At 37.9% G+C, this 26,552-nt stretch overlaps 2 protein-coding genes across 4 annotated transcripts in view; both read left to right on the top strand.

Annotated features, from left to right (window-relative positions):
• Positions 1-10,286, top strand: part of pho (phoenix) — a 46,547-nt gene extending 36,261 nt beyond the window's left edge. The window contains exons 1-2 of one of the 2 annotated variants that reach the window (XM_077231902.1): positions 1,413-1,589; positions 5,503-10,286. In XM_077231902.1, the coding sequence (XP_077088017.1) occupies positions 1,428-1,589; positions 5,503-8,955 (3,615 nt within the window). In that variant the 5' untranslated portion in view covers positions 1,413-1,427 and the 3' untranslated portion in view covers positions 8,956-10,286. Of the gene's footprint in view, positions 1-1,412; positions 1,590-5,502 lie in introns of those variants that run through there. The other variant, XM_077231901.1, reaches the window with a different exon arrangement.
• Positions 10,287-12,601: 2,315 nt separating this feature from the next.
• The window catches only part of aspa (aspartoacylase), a 135,060-nt gene continuing 121,109 nt past the window's right edge, over positions 12,602-26,552 (top strand). For both annotated transcript variants that reach the window (XM_077231924.1, XM_077231923.1), the window contains exon 1: positions 12,602-12,996. In XM_077231924.1, coding sequence (XP_077088039.1) covers positions 12,755-12,996 — 242 coding nt within the window. In that variant the 5' untranslated portion in view covers positions 12,602-12,754. The remainder of the gene's footprint in view (positions 12,997-26,552) is intronic.

The following is a 26,552-nucleotide window of genomic DNA, read 5'->3' as shown; positions in this document are numbered from 1 at the left end:
CTCATTGTCATGTCACAAAGCTCGAATCATTTCAAATTGGTTTCTTGAACATGGTGCATTATCCTGCTGGAAGTAGCCATCAGAGGATGGGTACATGGTGGCCATAAAGGGATGGACATGGTCAGAAACAATGCTCAGGTAGGCCGTGGCATTTAAACGATACCCAATTGGCACTAAGGGGCCTAAAGTGTGCCAAGAAAACATCCCCCACACCATTACACCACTACCACCAGCCTGCACAGTGGTAACAAGGCATGATGGATCCAGAAATCGAGACTCATCAGTGAAAATCCCAGTAACTGAGCAGATTGTGAAATACTCAGCATGGCCCGTCTGGCACCAACAACCATGCCACGCTCAAAATTGCTTAAATCACGTTTCTTCCCCATTCTGACATTCATTTTGGATTGTCTTGACCAGGACCATGGTCCTGAATGCATTGAAGCAACTGCCATGTGATTGATAGATAATTGCATTGAGAAATTGAACAGGTGTTCCTAATAATCCTTTAGGTGAGTGTGTATGTGTGTGTGTGTGTGTGTGTGTATATATATATATATATATATATAGAGTTAGCTATATTATTACACTGTTCGATGGCAGCAAAAAACACTCCTTTGTTGTTTCTTTTTTTAGTTAAACGCTTGTGCAGTCAAACTGTTGTATACAAGCAATATCACACTAGTTGTGCGATATCGCTCTATATCCATGATATAGGCCAGTCCATGAGCGCTGAACAGCCGCCGACAGCCTGGGGCTCACACCTCAAATGTCTAAACCAGGGGTGCCCAATCCTGCTCCTGTCAGTCGACTGTCCTGAACAGTTCATCTCCAACCCTAATTAAACACACCTGCCTTTAATTTCAAGTGATCCTGAAGACCTTAATTGGTTGCTTCAGGTGTGTTTGATTAGGGTTGGAGATGAACTGTGCAGGACAGTTGATCGGCAGGAGCAGGATTGGGCACCTCTGGTCTAAACAAATTGGCAAATAGATGCTATGTTTACAAATCACATATTTGAGGTCTAAATAACAACATTCTCGCCTAAATAAACCTCTTAAAACTAGGGCTGCCCCTGACTAAAGATTTTTCTAAGGCATGATGTATTCTCCTAGGATTTCCTGATACTTTAATCCTCATCTTGCCTTTCACAAACCTGCCAGTGGATGCAAAGCAGCCCCAGAGCATTACCGAGCCACCACCATGCTTAACTCTAGACAGTGTTCTTTTCAGCATACGCTTCATTCTTCTTCTCCCAGATATATACCGCTGATCCATTGGGCCAAAACGTTCCAGTTTTGTTTCATCGCTCCACAGAACAGTATGCCAAAACCTCTGTGGCTTATTTAGATGATTTTGAGCAAATTGGACCCGACTTTACTTGTGCTTTTAGGTCAGTAGTGTGGTGTACGTCTTGGAGTTCTGGCATGCATTTTGTACGCGCCTTACTGTGCAAGCTGAAACCTCAGTGCCTGTTGCCAGCAAGTCTTGCTGCAGGTCTTTTGCAGTCACTTGAGGGTTTTTCTGAACCTGCCTTCTCAGAAATCTGGTTGCCGCTGTTGATAGCTTGCTTTTTCTGCCTCGTCAAGGTAGTGTAACCACTTTTATTTTATTTTAAATCCCAACAGATTTTCTATGGGGTTCTAGTAAGTCAGGTGACTCTGATGGCCACTGTAGAATCTTCCAGGACTACTTCTGCAACCATGCCTTAAAGTATGCTTGGGATCATTGTCCTGTTGGAAGTGTCCAATGATGCCTGAGTTTGGAGCGATATCTGTTTGACAAAAAAAATTTAAGTTGAAAAAAAATGCAAGTGCAGGAAAGCGTGCTATACCTTAGCTGCCTTCCACAATCTGCACAAACACTTGGATATGTGCCTAAAAATAGCTCACATTTATTTAGGTTAACATTAAAGTAGACATGTGCCGGTATTCGGTAATGTGATAAATCGCGGTAATGAATATGCAAGATATTGTTATCGCGGCCACTTCAAAATACCGTGAAAAATAATAGATCCGTATTTAGATTTTTATTACGCACATTAGGATATTTTCCGTCAACGCTTAAAAAAAACACTGCGTGCTGTTCATAACGCGTGCGCACTCTGATGTAAACAATCCCCACATCTAAAAGCACTGTGTGCATGTGGCGTAGTGCGCACTCTAGTCTAATGTAAACAATCCTCACATGGATAAGCAGCATGGCAGAAGGAGAAACGAGGACACTTGACACCGACAGACTAGTCAGAGCAGGTTACTTTTGATTTGAAAAAATATCAGCTCTCAGGTTCTGTCCATTTTATTACAAAATTCAGACAATAAATACCGTTTTGGCACTTGTAAATGTGACGTGACAGATTGCTGTAGTGCCTCAGTGCCGCTGAAACGTAAGTTAAGCTTCATTTGCTCTTTAGTCGTTATTTAAGATGCTGAACCTGCTGAGGATATAATGTGCTTACGGACATTTCATTTGTGTGTGTTTTACGCAAATAAGAAAGTGGTGTAAAGAGATTTGCAACAGTAATTTGAGGAGGTGAGATGTGATTATTTGGAAAATTCCTGTCATAACTAGTGATCGACCGATATTGATTTTTTATAACCGATACCGATACAGATTATTTGCATGTGTATGTGCCCGATAACCGATATGCAGAACCGATATTTATTTACTGTTATACTTCTGTTTTTGGCACAATTATTACAACACAAATGAACTGAACAAACCATTTTATTTATAACAATCACTCCCTCCTTGCATACAAAAAAAAAACCTTTATATTTATACACAAATAAATAGAGGGGTCTGAGTCTAAAAAATAAAGTGCACTGTTACTAAGTGTCTTTGTTTAAAAATAAAAGCTTTGATGAGGTAAAAAAATAAAGCACAAAAACTATTCTAACATATTTGGATATGTTTATTTGTTTTCATAAATGGTAAACTAATCAAATTACAATAAAAACATTTATATTATTGCATTATATAATTTATATCTAAATTATACATATCATTTATAAGCATCAGCAGCAACAATGTTAACAATAGGCAAAATAAATGTTAAAAGTCTAATGTTTTCATATGGAAAAAATAATTGACAGGGGAGTCATATCACCTTTGCAGAAATGTAATTCATTTTAAACAGTTTTAGAAGGTTTATGTGCCGTTTAATAGGTTTAAACTAAGAGTGAGGAATAATTCACTGGGTAATATTAATTCACTGCATAATATTAGCTGGAATAGCCTATAACATCAGGAAAGTAACAAATAAAACAGCATATACATCATTGTATTTTCCAACTAGTATGTTATTAATTATTATTAATATTTTTGTCGGTCTAGATCATGAAATGCTTTATGACAAAGTGCTGTTTAGATGCATTTACACATAACTATAGGCTATACGTTACTCAACCGCGATCGCGCGTGCAGGTAATAAATAATTAATTTCCACAAAGCGGTATATTTGGATGTGTATTAGCGAAATAATTGCTATGTAGTAAATGATAATATAATCTAGGGTGTTTAAACAAGATAATCTTGTCAAAAGTTTCATTCAGTGACCGTGCTTGAGCATTCCTGATCATCAACCCAGTGAGTGCTCAGCAATATGAACGAACTTTTTTTTCGAGACTAATGGTGAGCAAATACAACAGATAGAGAATTAAATTCAGCGCTTTTATTTTCAACATGCACTCATTCATGTCTGTTTTATTTAATTCATGTAAAGTTACGTCTTTATTGGGGAAGGACATGACGGATTACGCTACGTGGCTCAATGAGTTCGTCTCAATTTTTTAGAACCAAGCTGCATAAATAAACTATATCAGGCATTTATGTCTCAAATCTCATTTCTGCATGCATGTCTGTTATGTTAAATAAAGTTGAATAATTAAAGCAAAGCAAGTAGAACATATACTTTACCAATGCACAGAGTTGTTATTGACTGATCTCCTCAGACGCGGGCTGCAATGGCGGAATTCTCAAAACGGCCACAAGATGGCGCCGTTTATCGGAAAATCCGATATTACAAAACCGATTCCCGATTATGGGAAAATGCTTAAATATCGGGAAAAATATCGGCAAACCGATACATCGGTCGATCACTAGTCATAACTGCTTAAAGAAAAATACCAGCAGGCATTTGCCTCCTGCATGAACTTTAATATTGTTGACATTTTGGGCACATGCGCGTTGAGCACTATTTGCGTTATACAGTATGTAGGCCTATGGCTTATTGGTATTTGTGTGTTGTTGCTGGTTTTGCGTTATATGTATGGCATATTGGTCTTTGTGTGTTGTTGCTGGTTTTGCGTCATATGTATATGGCATTTTGGGCTTTGTGTGTTATTGCTGGTATACGTTGCAAATAGAGGGGCAGCACAATTGTTTTTCGCCTAGAGCGGAAGTGCATTCGGCGGTCCTGGGGGTGAGTTTCCATAAACATCACAGTTTGTCGTTTTGTGTTCATTCTAAGAACACGTACACGTTACTCATGTTTAGTCCATGTTTAGACCTTCCCATACCTACCTATTGTTATTAGCTAGCTCAGGAAAGAAAAAAAGCTGTAAAGCACAGGGGGGAGCTTTACAGAGGGTATGGTTTATCTAAATGAGATGTAAATGAGGCCTATTGTCACTCCTAGCAGCAGAGAGTGGTGAGAACTGCACAATCTTTAGAGGCTGTTATCTAACCTTTTAGCTTTTTTGACAGCCTACCTTCAAATGGCCACAACTTCTCCAAATATTATCAGATTTCCATGTGTTACACATCGTTGGAAAGCTTGGAGACTACACTTTCAGAATCTGAATAACTCAAAATGCCCCGGAACCGAAATGTGTCTCTACTTTCCGTGATAGGTCACATTTATCCAAATGAGTCAATATTGAATCAAGATTGAAATCAAATCTAAGAATTGAATTGAAATCGTGAAAATTGTGTTAAGCAATAATACAAACAGTAGCCTACCAGTCATTGTACCAAGTAAACATTGTAACGTCACTAAACTTAATAAAATTCTGTTTAGTTACCAAATGTTTTGACAATCACAATTACACATTGTGATGCAAGTTGTTGTTTTTTAGATACCACCAATCATCTGTTTCTCTTATGCAATTAAAATATCGTGATAATACCGTATACCGTCATAAAAGCTCAATTTATCGCAGCATGAAAATTTGATACCGGCACATGCCTAAATTTGATACCGGCACATGCCACTGTGGATTTTTTTTCTTTTTTCTGCGACATTTTTAAACAAAATTAAAATGACTAACTAATAGTTGACTAACCCCCTAATAGTTGACTAACGTTTAGTCAACTATTAGGGGGCAGCCCTACTTAAAACTACATTCCATGACACAACAACAGTAGTATTTTTGTGAGAAATTATTGTTTTTGCTCGTCCACCGTGACACTTGTTGTGAGAAATGCTGCAAGCGGAGTGATGCATATATATTTATATTTATCACTGTGTACTAATCTGTTATTGTTTTGTCTTTATTTCAGGATAAGAACATTTTTGTTATATGTTACAGTAAAGAAAAAAAAAAATGGCTTCCACAATCCATCTTGGAGAAGAGGACTCAGGATTTACTGTCAAAAGACAAAGAAGAACAGTTACTTAATGTTGGTGGAAAAAAGAAAAGAAAAACTAAATCTACCAAGACAAATAAGACCACTGCTTCTGTTAAAAAACAATCAAAAAAGAAACGAAAAGTTCCCCAAAGCAAAGCTGTACCCAGGACTTTATCAGAATCTTTCGGTGTCTCTCTCTCGGTGGAGCAGGAAAAACGACATGAGACACATGAGGTTTTAGCTTCATGTTCAGATGCTGAAGACGCAGATTCTTCCAAATGCATACAACCTCCTAATAAGCAGATCATTCAGTGTGCTGAGAACTCACATGGAAATAATTTAGTGGTAATTGAAGAGAGACAGAGACACTCTGTAGAGGCAGTCAGTCAAATGGAGCAGGAGGATGACACGAGGACAAGAACTGACAATCACCTTTCCAACAAAAGCAATTTCATCTTTTCACCCCAAGGGGGAGACATTTCTGTACAGAATGAAATTCAACAGTCTGACAGTGACATTGGCTCAGTGGACTTATTCATGCCATTGAAGAAACATAAGAACAATCAAATTCATAAAACCCCATCTATTAAAGCGAACATGGAGGACAGTGATCAAGACAGTGATGTAACTCAAATAGAGACTGAAGGACAGTTTGAGTCCATATTTGGACCAGGAACACCCAGATGGTGTGATGGTGAACATCATGCACATGAGGACGGTGAAAGTGACATAACTCAAATAGAGACGAAAGGAGAATCAGTATTCGTGTTTGGAACAAGAAAACCAACCAAGCGGTTTACAATTCAAGACGTCAACAGTACCAAACACACTGAATCCCAAATGACAGGCCAGAGTCCTGTTGTCCTACATACTGAACTGCTGTCAAGAAGAGAGGATAAAACAAGGCATAAAAATAAAAGGAGAAAATCAATGTCATGTTCTCATAAGGAAACTGAAGTCACAGGAATAAAGACTGTGACTGTGCAAGCATCATCTAAACATTTACCACTAGCTGATGAACCATTAAGGGAAGTTTACTCAAGTGAACATGTTATCGTGGGTAAACAAAGAACGGTGGTGGAGATGGAAACGGATACTACAGATAGTCCTTTGTTTAAAAATGTTGGAATGAGCTTTCTTAAACGAAAAAGAAAGGGTAAGAAGAAAATGGGTGCTACTATTTTGATAGAATGTGATACAAATGTAGATGTGAGTCAGAAAGTGAGTTCTGTTGATTATGTCACTGAACTTAAAACAACATGCAGAGAAAACAGGGAGTTATGTGATGTAGAGAATGGAGTAACAAACGAAGAGCAAACTGCAGCATCAATTTTAGAATCAGAGGAGACGTCTAAGCTCTTGGACGAAATTATTTTATCTACAGTGGCAGATAGCAATGTTATTAAAAAGGCTATGAGGAAAAAGAGGAAAATGGACAAATTAAAAGAGCGTGAGCATGTGCAGCCTGGTGTAGGAAATCAGTTTGTTGAGGCAGTCCAGTTCACTGAGCCACAAACTACTGAGTTGACACTCAAAAGAACAAAAAAGAAGAGAAAAGACAAGGAGAGGACAAAGACTGCATATGTAGAGGGGAATAGTGCTACAGACATCCCATTAAATGAAACTTTAGACTTCGATAGACCAGCGGAGTTGACAATAAATGAAGGGAATCAATCCAGTGCAGCTCATGAGACTGGTCACCCTAAGCATATGCAGACATCAGAGGAAATTACAGGGTGTCCGTCGCTTAATGTAACTAGATTAAAATCAGTGAAGAAGAAAAAGAAAAAAAGAGATGAGACTGAAGAGTCTCAATATGAATCTGCTGATCTGGATGTGAGTTCTATGTCTCAGTTTGATGCTGGTCTCAGAGTGTTTGAGCAACAGGAGGATCAGGTCAATGAAGAAAGGCAGAGCAATGACAGTGCAGCTGAACATTTGGAAGGTAATACAGCAAATATATTAAAGGTTGCCGAACGCAAGAAAAAAAGTCAGAATTTAAGTTCTCCTCAAATTGATGACATTATTGGACTGGAAAAACAAGTATCAGGCATGCAGCCAGAGAGCACAGCAGAACCAATTAATTTAGGTTCAGATGACACTTACACTGTTATCACAAAGGACAAACAGAAAAGGGCAAAAAAGCAGAAACTAAAAGAGCCAAAGACAATAGAGCTTGCTGCAGATATCAATGACATTGTGCAGTTTCAATACAGTGAGTCACAATCTACTGATTTGCCATCCAGAAGAACAAAAAAGAGAGCAAACAAGGACAGAGAAAGAACAACAGTTGGTTCATCAAATGAACTTTTGGAGCACATTGATGATAGATCTCCACAAAAGAGAGGAAATAATGTGATTCAATCCAATGAGGCCACTGAGACCGATCGGATTGAGCATTTACAGTCATCAGAGGGAAATACAAGATGTCCATCACCCAGTGTAACTAGATTAAGCTCAGGGAAGAAAAAGAAGAAAAAAAGGGATCGGAGTGAGGAACGTCTGTATGAATCTGTTGATTTGAATCTGGATGCGTGTTCTGTGTCTCAGTTTGTCGTCGCTGGACTGAGAGCACAAAAGATTATTGAAAGGCAGAGCAATGCAGCTGAACATTTGGAATGTTATGGAGCACATGTTTTAAATGTTGCCAAACACAAAAAGAAAAGTAAGAATGCAAGTTCTCAATCTGAAGTTGACCTCATTGGACTGGAAAATGCTGTGTTAGACTCGCAGTCAGGAAATACTGCAGAACTTAAACGAAACAAGAAGAAAAAACACAAATTAAAAGAGCAGGTGGATACAGATACTAATGCAGTTACTCATAGTATGGACAATGTTCATTCGGTTGAGACAGATCAGTTCATTGAGTCACAAACTACTGAGCTGACACTCAAAAGAAAAAAGAAGAGAAAAGACAAAGAGAAAAAGACTGCATACGTAGAGGAGAATAGTGCTACAGATACCCTGTCGATTCAAATTTTTGAAGCTACTGAGACCAATCACCATGAGAATTTACAGACATCAGAGCAAATTGAACGATGTCTGTCACCTAGTGTAACAAGATTAAAATCTGTGAGGGAGAAAAAGAATGACGGGGAAGAGTGTCAGTATGAATCTGTTGATTTTGCTCTGGATGTGAGTTTGGGGTCTCGGGTTGATAATGTAACTGATAGATCAACTACTCAACAGTCTATTGAAGAAAGGCCAAGTGATGTTGAACATTTAGAAAGTAATACAGAAGCTAAATTAAATGGCACTAAACGCAAAAAGAAGAGGAAACGGTCAACTTTTTCTATTAATTTCATTTCTGACTTTAGCTCTTCCTCTGCTCAAATGCAAGAAACTGTAACACCTGAGAGGAAGATGAAGAAAAAAAGATTATGATTGCATTACAAATGTAGGCGGTGAATTGACTTTGGAATGTTCTTATCGTACAGTGCAGTTTGAAGAGACTCATAGTCCGATGTCGAAACCACCTAAGATGATTACAAAGAAAGTGAAAAGAAAAAAAGAAAGAGAGGAAATGAATGAAAGCATAAGTCGCATACTGGAACGATAGCGCAGAATTATGAAAAAAGGGGATTGATTCAATCATACAACACAGCAATGCAGACTGACAGGCCAGCATTATTACCTCATTGTGAAATTCTGGGGTTCCTGCAGATAATACAAAGGATAAAAAAGAAGAGGAAGGTGTACACTGAAAATTAGAAAATCTCCATGTTTCCTAACACTGACTCACCTACAGCGATAAATTGAGATGACACACCCAAAAGACCAGGTGTAATGACAAAGCAGGTTCTGTTCAAACTGAGTGTAATGGAAATATCTTTGTTCAGTCATAAAGAAAACATGATACAAATGAAGAGAACCTAAAGAAGGGATCAAGAGAACCAATCATCTATATTGGCTGATGCGTTGTTGCACAAACAACATACGAAAAGACGAAAGCACAGTTGCATTCATAATGATGGTCTATTAGCTAATAGACCATCATTATGAATGAAACTATGCTTCCGTCTTTTCGTATGTTGTAGAAAGAACAAGAAAGAACATGATAGAGTGATAGAAAATAATTTCACAGAGGTTGATATATTGTTGTTTTAGACCTGACCTTTAGACCTCCAGAAGACGGACAAAGGTTTAAAAAAACTGGGTAAAAGAATTTCTTTTCAGGATGAATGGTCATAAAAGATTAATAGGAAAGCAGTAAGAGTTTACAGATACGTACAAATGGAAAAGTATAAACGTGATAAAGATTTTTTTAAATTTATTTTTAAAGAATTTTTTGTGATACTTGGCTTGATTTCATTTAAAGTAAGATGAAATAATACAAAAAAGTAATTTGGCAGTTCATTGTATTAAAAAACATATCTCCTGAAATAACGTGTATACCTGTACATTGTTTTCCTTTTGTTTTGTAGATATGTAGATGATCAATGATCTCTGGATCAATGTATTTATTTTAAATTAGAAAATATAAATTAATTCAATTATTATTCATTGTGCAGACATTATACACTTTCATTTAGACTGAGCACAGAATCAGAAACTTTATCATCTGAATCTGTATTTTTATAGACAACCAATGTGTTTGGTCAGTATAATTCAGAGCGTACTACTTTGTAGCAGAGTAAGTGATATGGACAGAGTAGTGTCCATAATGGAAATGTATAAAGAAATAAAATATGGGTTTCCCCCATGTGATAAACGCATCTTTACTGACCTTACGCCTTTCATTTCTTTTTTCAAGAATGACTACATTGCAAAATATTTAAAAATGTTTGAGTGATGATATTTTTATGTGAATGTTTTCCTGTTAAAATTTTCAGAGGGCTGAAATGGATAGTTCAATATAGTTCTATATGACTTTAATAAGAAAATATATATTTTTAGAAACGTCTCCGTTTTTTTTTCTGTTCATCCCATGTAAATCAATTACCATTGTTAGGTTACCAACATTTCTTCTGACTAACTTTTATGTTCCACAGATGTAAGAATCATTATATAAATGGTATTTCATGACAGCAGCGCCAGTCCTTGAATTTAAATGTATTATTCGAGTGAGCCCATGGTTGGATATTTTTAACTGATTCTGCATGTCACGTTGTTATTCCAGTAATTGGCGATGTGACCTTATGAGTGATTTAATGAATCATTTGCTTAAGAAGTGCAAATGTTTTTATTTATTTTAATTTTACATATTTTGTTTATGATGTATAAAAATCACTCACAATTGTGCTATTGCTATGAATTTCAACACTACTGTGATTTACTTGCAGCCAATACAATACATCAGCATTAAATACCCCTTCGGTGCATGTCTCTTTAAATGATGAGCAACTGCTCACCCCACCCCTCTCTTCCACGGGCACACACAAGACACATAAAGTGCTGCCTTGGCGGACAGTTTACAAATGGCTGAGGGTGTAAATATGCTAATAAGGGACAGTCCATCAGTGGTCGTGGGCGGAGTATGAGCAATATGACATCTTATTGTTCAGAAAATCCAAATGGCTTGATTTTTTTTGAGAGTGTTTTGGCTTTATGAGGATTAAAAAAAAGAGTGAATGGATTTTTTTCATTGTATGGTGGTTGTGTCCACACACAAAGACACATTTATATGCAAACACTATAAAAGTGAATTTTGCATCCGATGACCCCTTTAACACCATATTTCATTCTGTCTTATTGAATAGACCCAGCCAGCTGTGCAGCCTTTCCAGGATGGTATTTGATTGATTTAGATATGAGCCTGTCGCAGATATATCGGTATTGCGATATATATATATATATATATATATATATATAATTCTGTTTATGTAAACTGTATTCTATATTACAGTACCAATCAAAAGTTTGTACACACGAATGGGAAAGGGTGTCCAAACTTTTGACTGGTTCTGTACTATAATATACACATAAATAATATTGCTACTGTATTATAATATACACATTAATAATATTGGCCGATATATCATTATCAGGCTTTTTTTACTCCCTAATATCGGCATCGGCCCCCAAAAATCCACATCGGTTGGGCTCTAATTTAGATTTTACTTGACTAATTGTGCCCAGTTTGTTAGTCTGGGAAATCATAAATCTTATACTGTCAGCTTGGCAGGTAGTTTCTGTGTTCAGTGTTGGGCCCAACTCTATTCAGCATATGTAGGCTATGCTTCCACATAGGTAGATTTTTAGGAATGGCCTTGGGTATTACTGCTAGACTGCTGATATTCAAATTTACATCGCCTTCTGTCAACTCAGGAATATTGCAAGACTTTGATCATTTATATCTTGTGCTGATGCAAAGGCTCATAACATGGCCTCAAATCGTTAAATCCGTATATTCAAAAAAACTGCTGTTATTGTGTTCACCCATGTGAACAGATTACACCAATGCTCTCACAGTTGCACAGGCTTCCCATTCATTCTTGAATTAACATTTAAAGCATTAGGCCTACTTGGGACGGCACCAGTGTATCTTTTTGATCTCATTAGTCCATAGGCCTATACTCCGTTACGGTTTCTCCGTTCTGCTAACACTCTTTCACTTCAGCCTTAAAACGGTTTCATTCATAGCCCCCAAGTTATGTAATGCTTTTCTTTCGCTACCAGAAATTATCCAAATTTGGAACATTTTAAAAAGTTGCCAGTTATCCTCTGGGCAAAACAGGTCATTTTTATTAGTATTTTAATATATCTGATTCTCATTTTAGAGAGATATTACTAATAGCCTATATCTTAAACCCCATTAACCTATTTAGCCTAAATTTCGCTTTGCTTTAATTTTTAACTTTAATTTGATTTGCAGATAATGAGTTGGAGTAGCCTAAAAAGCTAATGTTCTCTGACAGCATTATAGACTTGTTTCCTTTTAAGTTGACCTACTATATTTAACTTGTAGCCTATATGTGCATAGGCCACCAGCTCGTTTTTATTTATTCTCCGCGTAGCCTATAATCTCATGTGACATTGTTGTGACCATGGCGAAATGCAGCCAATTTGCGAATGTGTTGAAACCCAACCTATGCGCGTTTAACGTAGATGACACGGACACTCTTAAATTTGGTGCTTATGCTTACCCTTCAAATGAACAGCTGTCACATCGCGACGACGGCAGTTGTGTGGAAACTTTGCGCTCTGTCTTTCGTGAACCGCGCACGTCCGTGCAGCTATCGCTATGAGTTCGCGTGCTAATATTTCATGTTTACAAGAAGCCAAACGAGTTGCTATTTTTGGAGGCACACATGGAAATGAGATTTCCGGCATTATGCTGGTAAATATGTGGATACAAAATGCAGCCGAGATAGAAAGAAACAGACTGGTGACTAAGCCGTTCATAAGCAACCCCAGAGCAGTGGAGAAATGTACCAGGTACATCAACACGGATTTGAACAGAGCCTTTACGCCCGAGAACCTCAGGTAAATATCTTTTACATATATAAAAGTCTGGCGTGTTCATGAATAGCAGTTTTATAAAACTGAGCAGTCTTGTGAAGATCAATGGTCTTTAAACTGTAGCAAAACTTTTAGGCTCGTGTGTTTTCCAGGTACATTGTTGCATTTATGTGTTGTTTATTGTTAGGTTACCATATTAGTCAGCTCGACGTCTGTGGCCGCTGTGTTGCACCTCTATTTTCTTCGTCTCGCGCTGTTTTTAAATAAAATCATTTTAGGAGAATTGGGTTGAGATCAATCTAGCTATTTTTAAACACATTCCGTGTAAACGTCTCATTTACGTGACACAACATCACTGACTCGTGCGATAAAGTATCAATGGATGGAGGGAGCAGTCAGCTGATCCGAGCCGCTCGTGTCACGACTGTTGAGAAACGTGAGTGAAGCGTGATTGGGGTCATGAAAGTATTGCTTTAATATTGCATCATAGACAACACGTAACAAGTGCTGATTTTTCCATGACTATTTGAGGACCTTTTTGGAGCTTGAAATATTTTATATAAGTCTTTGAATTTAAATTGAAGGTCATACATGTGACATTTTACAGTGTCGGTATTTAAGGGAATAAAGAAAAATAAATAAGAATGGTAAGAAATGTTAGGTAATTGTAGGCTAGTTAAAAAATTTGCAAATAATATTTTATTTAAAAATGTGCACACATTTGCTTTCGTGAATTCCGTGCTACTTGAAAACAAAGAAGATGACCGTTCCTGCTGGTGAACAGCGGTCTTTCGAATCGGCTTTGGCCGCGACTCTGGAGGACTGGTAGTTAAGCTTTTCTTTGAGAAAAGAACTAAGAAAAACACTTAAGTCATTCTTAAAAAAGGAAGATGTGTTCGGAGTTTTGACGACCGGATGCGGCAAAAGTTTAATATATCAACTAGCTCAACAGGTGGGAAAAAGCATGGGACTCAATCAGCCACAACCGTTCGTTGCTCTGGTTGGTTGTAGCCCTATCCTATTGCTTGCAGAGGGAATTTGAAAGACAACTGTTTATCCTGCCCCTCGGATTGAGGCATGCCAATGGTGAGTTCCCAGACCTGACATCTGGATGTGGGTCTGGCTTGCCAGGCTACTGGAAGGAGTAAATTCATCCGAAAACTGATAAATGCTGCCTTCGGAGGACGCATTCCAAGGTAGGAAGGCATTAAGGCCCGTCCGAATCCAATTTTAGCTTTACTTCCTATCTCCTGAGAGACCTTTATCTAATCGATTTTTGAAGGCATCATAAATGTATCCTCTGCTGCCTTTGATATCCCACAATCCTGTGCTTTCCATTCTGGGACAGTTGAGCTAGAAAAATAAAGATGGTGCCTGAAAGTTGCGGTTGGTGGTCAATAAATGTAAATGTATGTTTTTGACCAACATTTTCAACTTTTGGTGTCATTTCTAGCGAGTAATCATTATTGTAGTAATTAGATTCGCTTAGTTATCACCAAAGCTCTCTCTATTTTGATGTAGATCATTAAACCATTACGCTGCGATGCAACACGTCAGCTGCCTAAGTTTTCGGATGCAGACAATGAAAACGAGTGAGTGAATTCGGACACTTTGTGCGACAACTTGCCATGTTACTTTAGTGCGGCTGGCTACGCAATACTCGTTCCCTAACTCAGGGAACTGAGGTTACGTGAGTAACCGAGTAGTTCCCTTTCGAACGGTCACTTCGTATTGCGTAGCTATACGCAGTGGGGACGCCATGCAAAACGCCGCACTGGGTAACTGGCTGCACTGCAACTCAGGACCCCTGAGCATACAGAACAAGCCATAACCGCATAATTATGTATAAATAGACCAGATACCATCAGGTCTAAAATATTACATGGGTTAATATATGAACTATAACCAGCCAAAGCTGGTCTATATATGTATGGAATATAATCTGCAAAAGCGGGTTTTATATATCTCATATAACCGGCCAAAAGCAGGTTTTCTATATATGTGCATTTAACCGGCAACAGTGGGTTTAGGCATGAATACAACCGGCCAGCAGCGGGTTTTATATATATATGTGAATGTGATTGTGCACAGTAATACATGACAAGACCAGCCACCGACGGGTCTTAATCATACCGAAAACACCTTCGCCTGCAGGGAAGGCACTGCCATATTATAGAAATTCATAAATGTGGACGGCGAGGACCAGCCGGCCGCCTCACAAATATCACTAATGTGAATGCCAGATGACCAATCCCATGACGAGGCCATACCTCTGGTCGAATGGGCCTTGATGCCGATAGGGCAAACTTGACCCGCTGCGGTATAACTGTGCGTTCACACCGCCGCCGGCGAGAGCGTCAAAGTGGCCGGAAGTCATTCATTGTCATGGACGGTGAGAGCGGCGAGGAGAGTTGAAGTCAGGTCAACTTTATGGTAATAAGCAATGACGCGGTTCGGCGGCAACCGGCGGCAACCAATCGGAATATAGAAGTGCTCCGTTTGAGAGGAGTCCAGAGAACGCAGTCCTGTAAACTTTGGTTCCGACCACATTAGTTCCCAAGCAAAATTGAGGAGGTTGATCATTTGAATTTAATAAGGCGCGCAACACTAGTATTTATAGGCAATATTTTCGCGCTAGAATGCTTGTTTTTCAGCGGGAATGCAAATTATAATAGCACTTAACCATGAACACAAAAGCCACACCACACAAATGTCTTTTAATTTGTTTATTTCATTAGCAAACATGTCACTATAATTGTTAAGTTTTTTCCATCGATCAATTTTCTGCAAAAATAACAATTGACATGCTTGTTTGCTTTGTGGCCCCTTTAAATACAGTTGTAAAAAAGACCACGCGTGCGATCTACGTCAGAGCATCAGAGCGTTCACGAATCTTTCCACGGCGTCGCTTGCAGGGCGGCGAGAGCGAATTTTAACTCATGGCAACATATTTTTTTTTACATTAACTATGTAGTTTCACAGTCACACATGTAGAATTTCACAAGTCAAAGCAATTCATTGCTACTCAAGGTTTAACAGCTGATATGAGTTGACAGCCATTTGGATTATAGGCCTACTTAATTTAATGAAGCAACAAATTATTTTACAGTGTACTAGGATCATTTAAATTTCATTTACCAGCAGTGAAGGTGTTCTGCTCCTGGCCTCTGGCTGTGGGTCTGAGGAAGAGCTGAACCCAGGGATGCCCTCCACAAGGTTCACACTCAACCCAAGGGTCAGCTCTTCTGCCTGGGTATAATGTGGGGGTGCAGGACCACCACCTGTTTGTTTTTTTTTTGTTTGTTTTTTTCGCAGCCTTTTTCTTGGTTGCTTTTATAAACAGGCAAACATTTATTAACAGTGCCTTTTTAAAAGAGATTAGTTAGTACAAATTACTATTATGTAGAATATTCTAGTACTTCACTTTTACTTGTTCCCATGTTCTAGTAGTGGGTGGTGACTCTGACATTACAATGAACAAAGTTATTAATTATTTAGAAATGATTAAAATATCAAAATATATACTTTAATAAGTGATAAAAACATCTAACTACAAACTTAATTTGTCTGCTACGTTTTGCCAGCCCTCTCTCTTGGCTTTTGCACACTTTGAGGTGTTCCCTGGCGTTTTAATTAAGTTTTCAAATTCTGCATATCCTTCAAGCAATAACTCTTGCTCTTCTGTGGAGAAAAAAACACATATATGTATGTGTATATATACAGTATATATATATATATATATATATATATTTTGGTATACATGTGATGGTAATATAATTAGAATATCAAAGTAGATTTATTTCAGTAATTCCATTCAAAAAGTGAAACTTGGATATAATATTCATTATACATTACACACAGACTGATATATTTCAAATGTTTATTTCATTTAATTGTGATGATTAAAACTGACAACTAATGAAAATCCCAAATTCAGTATCTCCAAAAATTTGAATATTACTTAAGACCAATACAAAAAAAGGATTTTTAGAAATGTTGGCCAACTGAAAATTATGAACATTAAAAGTATGAGCATGTACAGCACTCAATACTTAGTTGGGGCTCCTTTTGCCTGAATTACTGCAGCAATGTGGCGTGGCATGGAGTCGATCAGTCTGTGGCACTGCTCAGGCGTTATGAGAACCCAGGTTGCTCTGATAGTGGCCTTCAGCTGTTCTGCATTGTTGGGTCTGGCATATCGCATCTTCCTCAAAACAATACCCCATAGATTTTCCATAGGGTTAAGGTCAGGCTAGTTTGCTGGCCAATTAAGAACAGGGATACCATGGTTCTTAAACCAGGTACTGGTAGCTTTGGCACTGTGTGCAGGTGCCAAGTCCTGTTGGAAAATGAAATCTGCATCTCCATAAAGTTGGTCAGCAGCAGGAACCATGAAGTGCTATAGTCTATGTGGGACAACTTTATAAAATTGTGTGTAATGTTGTGTAATTTCAATTCCTTTATTATCATCCCAGTAAGCATTGTACTAATCTTTCTTCCTCTAGTATTAGAAAGTTTTTCTTTGTTCATTCTGTGTTCATTCTCATCTGAACTTCTGTTAATTTTGAGTTAGTTTTCACCTGTACTTCTGAATCTGTAAGTTCCATTTTTGCTGTTTTTGCTCTTCCTGCTCTGCATTGCGCTACACCCCCTTTTATTGGGCTTGGCCCCGAATTGTTGCTTGCAGCTATATTTTTCTTTAATTTTATTTGACAGTTGTCCTTTTTCCCTGAACATAGCACAAACTGGACCGTATGGAAACTTTGATCGTAAAACCCTGATAAAAACAGAACCATAAGTAATACACCCCTAATATATAAATAAATATATATTATAATATATATATACACTCACATACATGACAATAATAATTGCTTAAATACATTAATTTAGCTGATGTCACTCCTGAATCTTTGTGTACATGGCCGCTGGTCAAGCTTGAAAAAAAAAGTTTTATTAAAAATTCTGAACTGATTTTGCCTAGAAAGCCTGCAAAGAGCGATCCCTTTATTATCACTAAAAAGCTGTCTCTCATCTGACGTGATCTCAAAAACAATAAAGATATCCAAAGCTTATATTTCTAACATAATGTCTATACTTTGTTATAATAAGAGGATTCGCAAGCATGCAGAACTCAAGGACAATTAATACCACAATCATCTAACCCGTTCGGCCAGTGAACACTAATTATTTATTAATTCTAAGAATTACATTTTATTGTCCGGGGGAGGGTAAATCATTTTCTTACTGCACAGTACTACTCAGAGCATGTAGCGAAAATCTGCATGATTTGGGACTCTAGTAAATGAGCATGAACCACAAACAACTGTACATGTGACACAAACAAGACTTTATTAACCAGACTAAAGACTTATCTAACATACACACACAAACACACATTCATACAGTTTAGCAATGGAGAGAGAGCTGAAGCAGAATACAGGAAAGAAAGAAGTTCTTGTGATAAGTGATCTTTTAAAGTGTAAAGATGTCACACCCTTTGGAGGTGAGTGAGCCAATAAGAAGTTGCTTTTTTGGAGGGTAACCTTATGACTCTTTGTTCTCTAGCAGGACATTAGCAGAAGGAATTTTATTGGGTGTTTAAGAGTGTAATAACTTCAGACTAACAACTGTGGAAAGTACAAATGTCTCTTTACTAAGCAGTAAAGAGAGAAGTTTGTACTTTGCACAGTTGAAGTACTGTTCGAACATTGCATTGCATATACATGTTATCATGGAAAGTTACATGCTTAACGCACTCGCACTCGACATCACATCACCCTGGGAAACCACTACAAAGAGAAGAACCTTCAAGATTCTAATAATACTAATGTTTTAGCAAAATGTAATGTAAATGTACAAATGGGGAACACAAATTGTAGTTCATAGATACCAAAGTTGATACACATGTAATTTTAGTTAACTATTTCCCCGCTAGAATTAAAAAAGAAAATTGCCAGCCACTGTAACGTTTTTGATAATTTTTACAAAAATGTCATGGCCCCCATATATTTTGATAATTTTCACCAAAATTTCATGGCCCCCAGAATATTTTGCTGTATAAATATCTGAACATATATATCAAAAGTCCCTCTGTTTTTAAACAAAATTTGATGCATTCTTTTTGATCAACATTTGAATGTGGGTAAGTTTCATAAAAAAAGCAACATTTTGAGCAAATAGCTGAGAAAATCATGTTTTTGTCAAAGACTACATTCAGGATTCAGAATGATGATCAAAACACAGATTGAGCAGATCAAGTCCATCAACACCCCTGAATCTTGACATGTAGCTCATCCTAGGTTGAGATTTCATTCAGTAACATTAGGCAGTTTTGATTTATATGCTGTTTAATGTTGATGATAGTGTTATTTTACATATGGTAAGGATTACACATGAGATCGCTTTTTTCTGCATCTTCTTTGCATGTGCTTCATTCAGGAGATTCAGTACTCTTTCAGGAGATGTGTCAGCGTCCCCAGTGAAAACACAGAAACCCGGAAAATTCTGTGTTTGGCGGGGAAGTGGTTTAAAAGGGTTTATTTGTCCTTTTCAATGAGAATGAAGTGAGGGTCAAACCTCTTTCTAGAAATTCCTTTGTATTCATGACTCAGACCGGTTGTGCTGACCCGTGGCGTTTTCTGAACCCGTCAAAAAAGGAATTTTCTTTTTTTTCTAGTGTTCACCAATCTTACTCATGTATTGGCTATTTTTTCCTAGATAAAGCTCTCTTGCCATTAGTTCGTTCCTCTGAAGATTCGGCTATAGTTATTTCCGATCACGCACCACATTCTCTAAACCTAAATTTTTCTAATATTAGAAGTAGGGGAAATCAGTGGGGGTTTGATTCAGGATTACTATCTGATAAAGAATTTTGTAAGTATATAAGTACTAATATCGATACTTTATTGAGACTAATAAATCAGATTCTGTTTCTCCTTCATTATTGTGGGAAACATTCAAAGTTGTAATCCGAGGTTATATTATTTCATACACTGGTTTGTACAAGTGTACAAACAAAGTAAACAAAAGTTACAAGACCTGGTTAAATACATCATCGAGACTGATAGGCAGCTTCTTAATAATCCTACCCCTGAGTTGCGTACTAAGAAATTGGAATTAAAATCGGAATTTGATTTGCTTAGTACAAAAAATGCAGAATTTATGCTGCGAAGAACTAAAGCTACTTATTATGAGCATGGAGATAAAGCTGTTCGGCTACTGGAATCCCAGCTTAAGGTATTAACTGCCTCTCGTCTAATTACTCAGGTATATGATTCTTCTGGTTCCTTAACTAAAAATCCATCGGACATCAATGATGTTTTTTTCTCTTTTTATTCAAATGTTTATAAATCAGAACCACCTAAAGATGATTCCATCATGGATAGTTTCTTAGACAGTTTAAATTTTCCTCGTATTGATGTAGCGGTAGCAGATGATCTTGACAAGCCTCTAGAGTTAGATGCGATTTTGAAAGGTCTTCAGCTTATGCAAAGTGGTAAGGCAGCAGGTCCAGACGGCTTTCCGATTGATTTTTACAAAATGTTTGACAAAAATCTGGCACCTTTGTTGTTAGATATGTACAATGATTCTTTAGCACTTGGTTCTCTTCCCTTAACTCTCACTCAGGCCTCTATCTCACTCTTACTCAAGCGGGATAAGAATCCAGATGAATGTGGCAATTGGAGACCCATAAGTTTGTTAAATTCTGATGTTAAACTATTGGCTAAGGTGCTGGCTTGCCGTCTGGATCCCTGTCTTCCTAAAATAATCTCTGAAGATCAGACCGGTTTCATTAGGGGACGACAATTATAATTAAATATTCGCCGACTCTTAAATATTATTTTCTCTCCATCCACCTCTTCATCTAGTGAGATAATCATCTCATTATATCCGGAAAAGGCCTTTGACCGGGTTGAGTGGAATTATTTATTTACTATATTAGATAGATTTGGCTTTGGCTCCATTTTTACATCATGGATACGCCTTTTGTAGACTGCTCCTGTTGCTTGTGTGAGAACAAATTTTTTGTGATCCCAATATTTCCCGCTCTCAAGAGGTACTCGCCAAGGTTGTCCTCTTTCCCCTCTATTGTTGGCTTTAGCAATAGAACCTCTTTCCATAGCCTTGAAAAATTCCTCTCTTTTTTCAGGTATTGTTAGAGGAGGGATAGAACATCGTGTCTCGCTCTACGCTGATGACCTTTTGCTTTTTGTTGCGAACCCTATCGGCTCTGTTTCAGATCTTTGGAAATTTTTTAACATTTTTAGTTCTTTTTCAGGTTATAAGCTTAATATAAACAAAAGTGAATGTTTTCCAGTAAATAACATGGCTAAACAAATCCCAGTGGAGGCCCTGCCTTTTCATGTTTCCTCCACAAAGTTTCGCTACTTGGGGGTAAATATTTTGCACTTTTTTGATCTACTATATCAATATAACTTCTCCGAATTGGTCACTCGAGTCAAATTAAATTTGCAACGTTGGGATAAGTTTCCTCTTACTCTATTTGGTAGAATTCAGTCAATCAAAATGAATGTTTTACATTTTTTACATGTTTTTGTTCCTTTTTCAGACCCTTCCAGTGTTTTTACCAAAGTCCTTCTTTAAACTGTTGGATGGGGCTATTTCTACTTTTATATGGCAGGGAAGACCTCCCAGGCTAAGAAAGGCATATCTTCAGAGACATAAAAAAGATGGGGGTCTTGCTCTGCCTAATTTTTTGATTTATTACTGGGCAGCAAATATCAGCAAAATCCACAGTTGGTATAATTCTCCCCATATAGATTGGTGTGTATTAGAAGCACAGTCTTGCTCTTCGTCCTCGCTCTCTGCCTTGGTGTGTGCTCCTTTGTTCAATCGCCCCTCAAAATACACTACAAATCCAGTTGTTTGTTCTTCCCTTAGGATTTGGAGGCAATTCAGACAACACTTTAAACTTGCTGCTGCCTCTCTTTATGTATTTATGTACTTAACGTATTTGCAATAATCATTTATTTGTGCCCTCAACCTTAGATTCTGCTTATGTCTTATGGAAAAATAGAGGCCTCTCATATTTTTCTGATTTATTTATTGACGGAGTTTTCACAACCTTTTCTGATCTTGCAATGAAATTCAATATACCACAGTCTAACTTATTTCGTTTTTTTCAAGTACGCAATTTTGTTCATTCTCACCGTCCTTCCTTCCCAAACTTGTCTGAACCTTCTTTATACGAGAAGTGTTTAATACAGAAACATGGCTCTATATCCATTTTATACAATTTAATTCTTCCTTATGTTTTGCCTTCTGCTCGGTTTACACATCAATGGGAGACAGAACTCGGACTTAGTCTGGATCAGGATTGGTGGGAAGTGGCTGCTGGCAGGGTTATTTCTTCGTCATCCTGTGCCAAACTGAGTCTGATTCAATTTAAGATTTTCCATAGAATTCATCTTACAAATGTTAAACTAAGTAAGCTATTTCCAGGTGTTTGAGGAGAAGGACACAGCAAAGATTCTAGAGCGCTGATTTGATATACACAGACACCATATTAGGAAAAAGTGGCGGGCTGATGCTGACCGATTTATTACACATCCAGAAGAATCAGGCATGTGATTGGCTAAGGACAAAAAAGCAGGAAAATATACAGATTTTCTTGTTTTATTAACATTAAATAGATAGTTCTCCCAAAAAATTTAATTTTCATCATTTACTCTCTCAAGTTGTTTTAAACCTGAATAAGTTTTTTTTCTTCTGTTGAAGTTATTTGGAAGAATGTGGGTAACCAAACAGTTGATGTACCCCAGTGATTTCCATAGTATATATTTTTAGTGGTAGGCTAGTATTAAATTGTCATTATAATACAATATAATGTAGGATGTGCCCTCTCGGTTGAGAGAAGATCAAAACTCTAATAATAAAGCCAAGAAAAAACTCTTATGTCAGATGCTTAAATTTAGTCAACAAATTCCATCTGAATGCAAAGATACTGTGTATGGCTATTCTGACCAAATAAAAGGTAGTCGGTACAAATAAAATCCATTTTTGGATTGACACAGGCTGTTTAGATGTGGCATGTATAGATTTACACAGCAAATTATAATTACACAAATTATGTTACGATATTAAAGGGTAACTAAACACTAAAACAACTTTTTTTAGTTCATGATCTGTAAGAATGGAGCTTCATAAATGCTGTGCATTGATACGAGTACATTTTTTGACATTTGGGTTTAAAGTGTTTTAATTCTACAATATATGGTGTAAAAACGTCTGAGTGCTGCCCTCTTCAGGTTGAACGGTGGCTACTGCAGTTGAATTTTCCTGTTGGAAGTAGCTAACCACGCCCTTGCCTAAAGAGAGATGCGTCTCAGGTGCACGCCCCCCCCCCCTCCGCTGGGCTCTGCCCACTTTTCCAGCATTTTTCAAATATTGCCAGTGGGTGGAGTCAGGCTCTGACCAGGGGTTTAGTTACCCTTTAATGTTTTAAATTGAAAAAGTTTAATGTAGAAATATGAAATGATTGAAAAAATGAAATAAGTCTATTTTTAACTATGAAACTAACACTGCCAGTAGGTGACAGCAAGTCTCCACCTTAATGAGAGAGTTGAATCCTTTATTCAACCGATTGTTCAAAAATCCTAATTCGTTTAACCTAGCAAATAACTTTATCATTTACACTAGATATTGTTACATTAAGCACCAACACTTCAAAAGAATTATAATTGAAACTAGACTTCTTAGTAATTCTGAAAATATTACTATAAATTACAGCAACACCTCCCTTTGCCTTTCAGGCGAGGTTCATGTTTATAACCGTAATCTTGGGGGGTGGACTCATTAAAAGTGGCATTCGGCAACGATTTCAACTTAATAAAACCGTTTAGAAATCAGTTTGGATGGTTTAATAACCTGTTCCGGTGAGAATGGTTACTTTCCCCGCTCCCCCCAACGTTCCTAGGCGGAAAACCAACCTTGCAACATGGGGACTAACGTCCCGGTAAGTTGGAAATAGGAAGTCTCGTGAGAAGCGAGAACGAGCAAGAAACACAAACTGCTTTACGGCAATTCGACATAAACACACACGCCGCCCTCAATGTGTATGATGTATTACCCACCTCGGTAGACATAGCTCAACATGATAAAGTTGGCCGGCTCTGATAATAACAAATGCACATGAGCAGCGCTAGAAAGGGGGAGTAGGGTGCCGCAAGTGAGTTTTTTTTACGACATTGTTGTGAAATATACGCCTCACAGCTGTAGGGGGAGCTCATTGAGAAAACATGCGACAACAAAAGTAAAAATCAGCGAAGAAATAGCTAGAGTTGCCGAGTGCCCCTTTAAAGTAATGTAATTGTTTGGTTTTAGCCAGGTTTCTGTCAAACACAGCACATCTAGGTTATAGTCTGTAATCATATCATTAACAATAAATGCTTTTGAAGTAAGAGATCGAATATTCATCAACCCGAGCTTTACCATTTGTTCATTTGTATTATATCTATTTTCTATTTGTTGAACATCAATTAAATTTTTACCCTTAGATGGCTTTGGAAGTTTTTTGTATTTCCTAATTCGGGGCAGACACAGTCTCTATATGATGAAATCTAGGTGACAGAGTCTCTATGTGATGAGATTTATCTGAACTCAGTAACGTGAGACAGCTAGCAGATGGTCGGTTTAGCCAGTTTGTCTGCTTCCTGAACTGGGCCCCAGTTCATGTTTGGGCTCTGAGACTATGTGCCAAATTACTAGAGAGAAGAGCAGCACCATCCCAAGAGGGATGAATACCATCTCTTTTCAACAGGTCATGTCTACCCCAAAAACTTTTCCAATTGTCTATTCTAATAGAATTCAAGTTCCAGGAAGGAAGAGGACAGGGTTGGCTTGCGGAGGCTGTGGGTATTTATTTATAAATGAACAAAACAAAGCAGCAACAAAGTCCAATATTAACAGCGATCACGTCCTTGCGCTTCCCGCACTCGGCATTCAACCAACACTCTTTCCTCTCGGTTAGTCAGTGCACTCACCCACAGATCTCTGAGTGTCTCTCTCCCTGAATGAAGTTCCCCCGTCGCTTTTATGTTGTCTCTCTGCACTAATCACTGAAACAAGACACAGGTGTTTGTCATTTGTACTTGACCCACTTACTTCTATGAATCTATGAATTCACATCTATGAATTCTATATTATTTTGCGGACACCACTTAGACAGCCAGCCAGCCATTGAGTGAGGACTACTAAGTATCTCACCACTCCTATGAACAGGATGGGGGCCCAGAGCAAATTACAGTGCCTGACATCGTACTTGCGAGTTCACACACCTCTTAAACGTTAATTTTATTGATCTCCGACTGGCGAACAAGGACTTTATTCTTAAAAGCACTCTGACACGAGTCTGACCACTGAAATAATGACCCTGACCCTGACCCTGACCCTCCAATCACTTTACCTAAAAAAAAATTAGGTTGGCTTTACCAAATTTACATTTAGCTAAATTGACAGTGAACTTTGCATCTGCCAAACGAGAAAAAAAACTTTCTAAGCAAGTTCAAATGCTTATCCCAGGATGAACTGTATAAAACTAGTTAGGGGTCGACCGATATGAGATTTTAAGGGCCGATGCCGATACCGATTAGTACAGATCAAGTAGACCGATAACCGAAATTTTGAACCGATATATATCGGTGCGTTACACCGTGTCTGGTGTAATATCTCAAGATTTTGCTTAGCTAATTCACAAACTCTATGAAGACAGGTTCGAATATCAGTCTTACTCAGGAAGGGTTTTACATTTTTGACCGGATAGCCAATTTTCTTTCAACACCGCCAAAGGTTCACGCGGAGTATGGCCAAAGACCAATTCAGCGGGACTAAACCCAAGTGATTCCTGCACTACCTCGCAAAAAGTAGCCATGGAATTCCGTCCACCCAATCTCGTTCTAGCTCAAAACAATAAGCATGAAGCATAGATTTCAAGGTCTGATGAAACCTTTCTGATGCACCCTGACTTTCTGGATGATAAGCAGAAGAAGTGTTATGCTTAATGTGGAGACGTTTAAGCACTTGCGAAAACATACGAGATGTAAAATTAGTACCTTGATCGCTTTGGATTACCTTCGGTAAACCGAACAGCGTAAAGAACTTAAGGAGTGCTTTAGATATCGTTCTCGCAGTTATAGTACGTAAAGGTACCGCCTCAGGAAAACGTGTAGTCGCACACATTTTTCTTAGCAAGTATTTACAACCAGACTTTGAACAGGGAAGAGGCCCAACACAATCAATGATTATGTGTTTAAACAGTTCAGTCACCACTGGAACTGGTAATGGAGCAGGAGTAATAATTTGATTAGGCTTCCTTACCATTTGTCAGACATGACAAGTTTGACAATAGCGGGAAACATCTTTCTTCAGACCAGGCCAATTAAAATTACACAAAATTCGATGGGAGGTCTTTTTTTACACCCAAATGACCGGCCGTACCATCATGTGCCACACTTAATATCTCGATAACCTACTGGAATCGCAATTTGATCGACGGTATTCCAGATATCGGAAGAGTTAGAAGGCGCCCATTTTCTCATCAATATCCCATCTCTGAGAAA

This window comes from Siphateles boraxobius, unplaced genomic scaffold, assembly GCF_051911475.1.
Source record: "Siphateles boraxobius isolate OS27281-9 unplaced genomic scaffold, OSU_SipBor_1 16, whole genome shotgun sequence".
Classification (NCBI taxonomy): Eukaryota; Metazoa; Chordata; class Actinopteri; order Cypriniformes; family Leuciscidae; genus Siphateles; species Siphateles boraxobius.
This window is presented reverse-complemented; position numbering and strand designations above follow the sequence as displayed.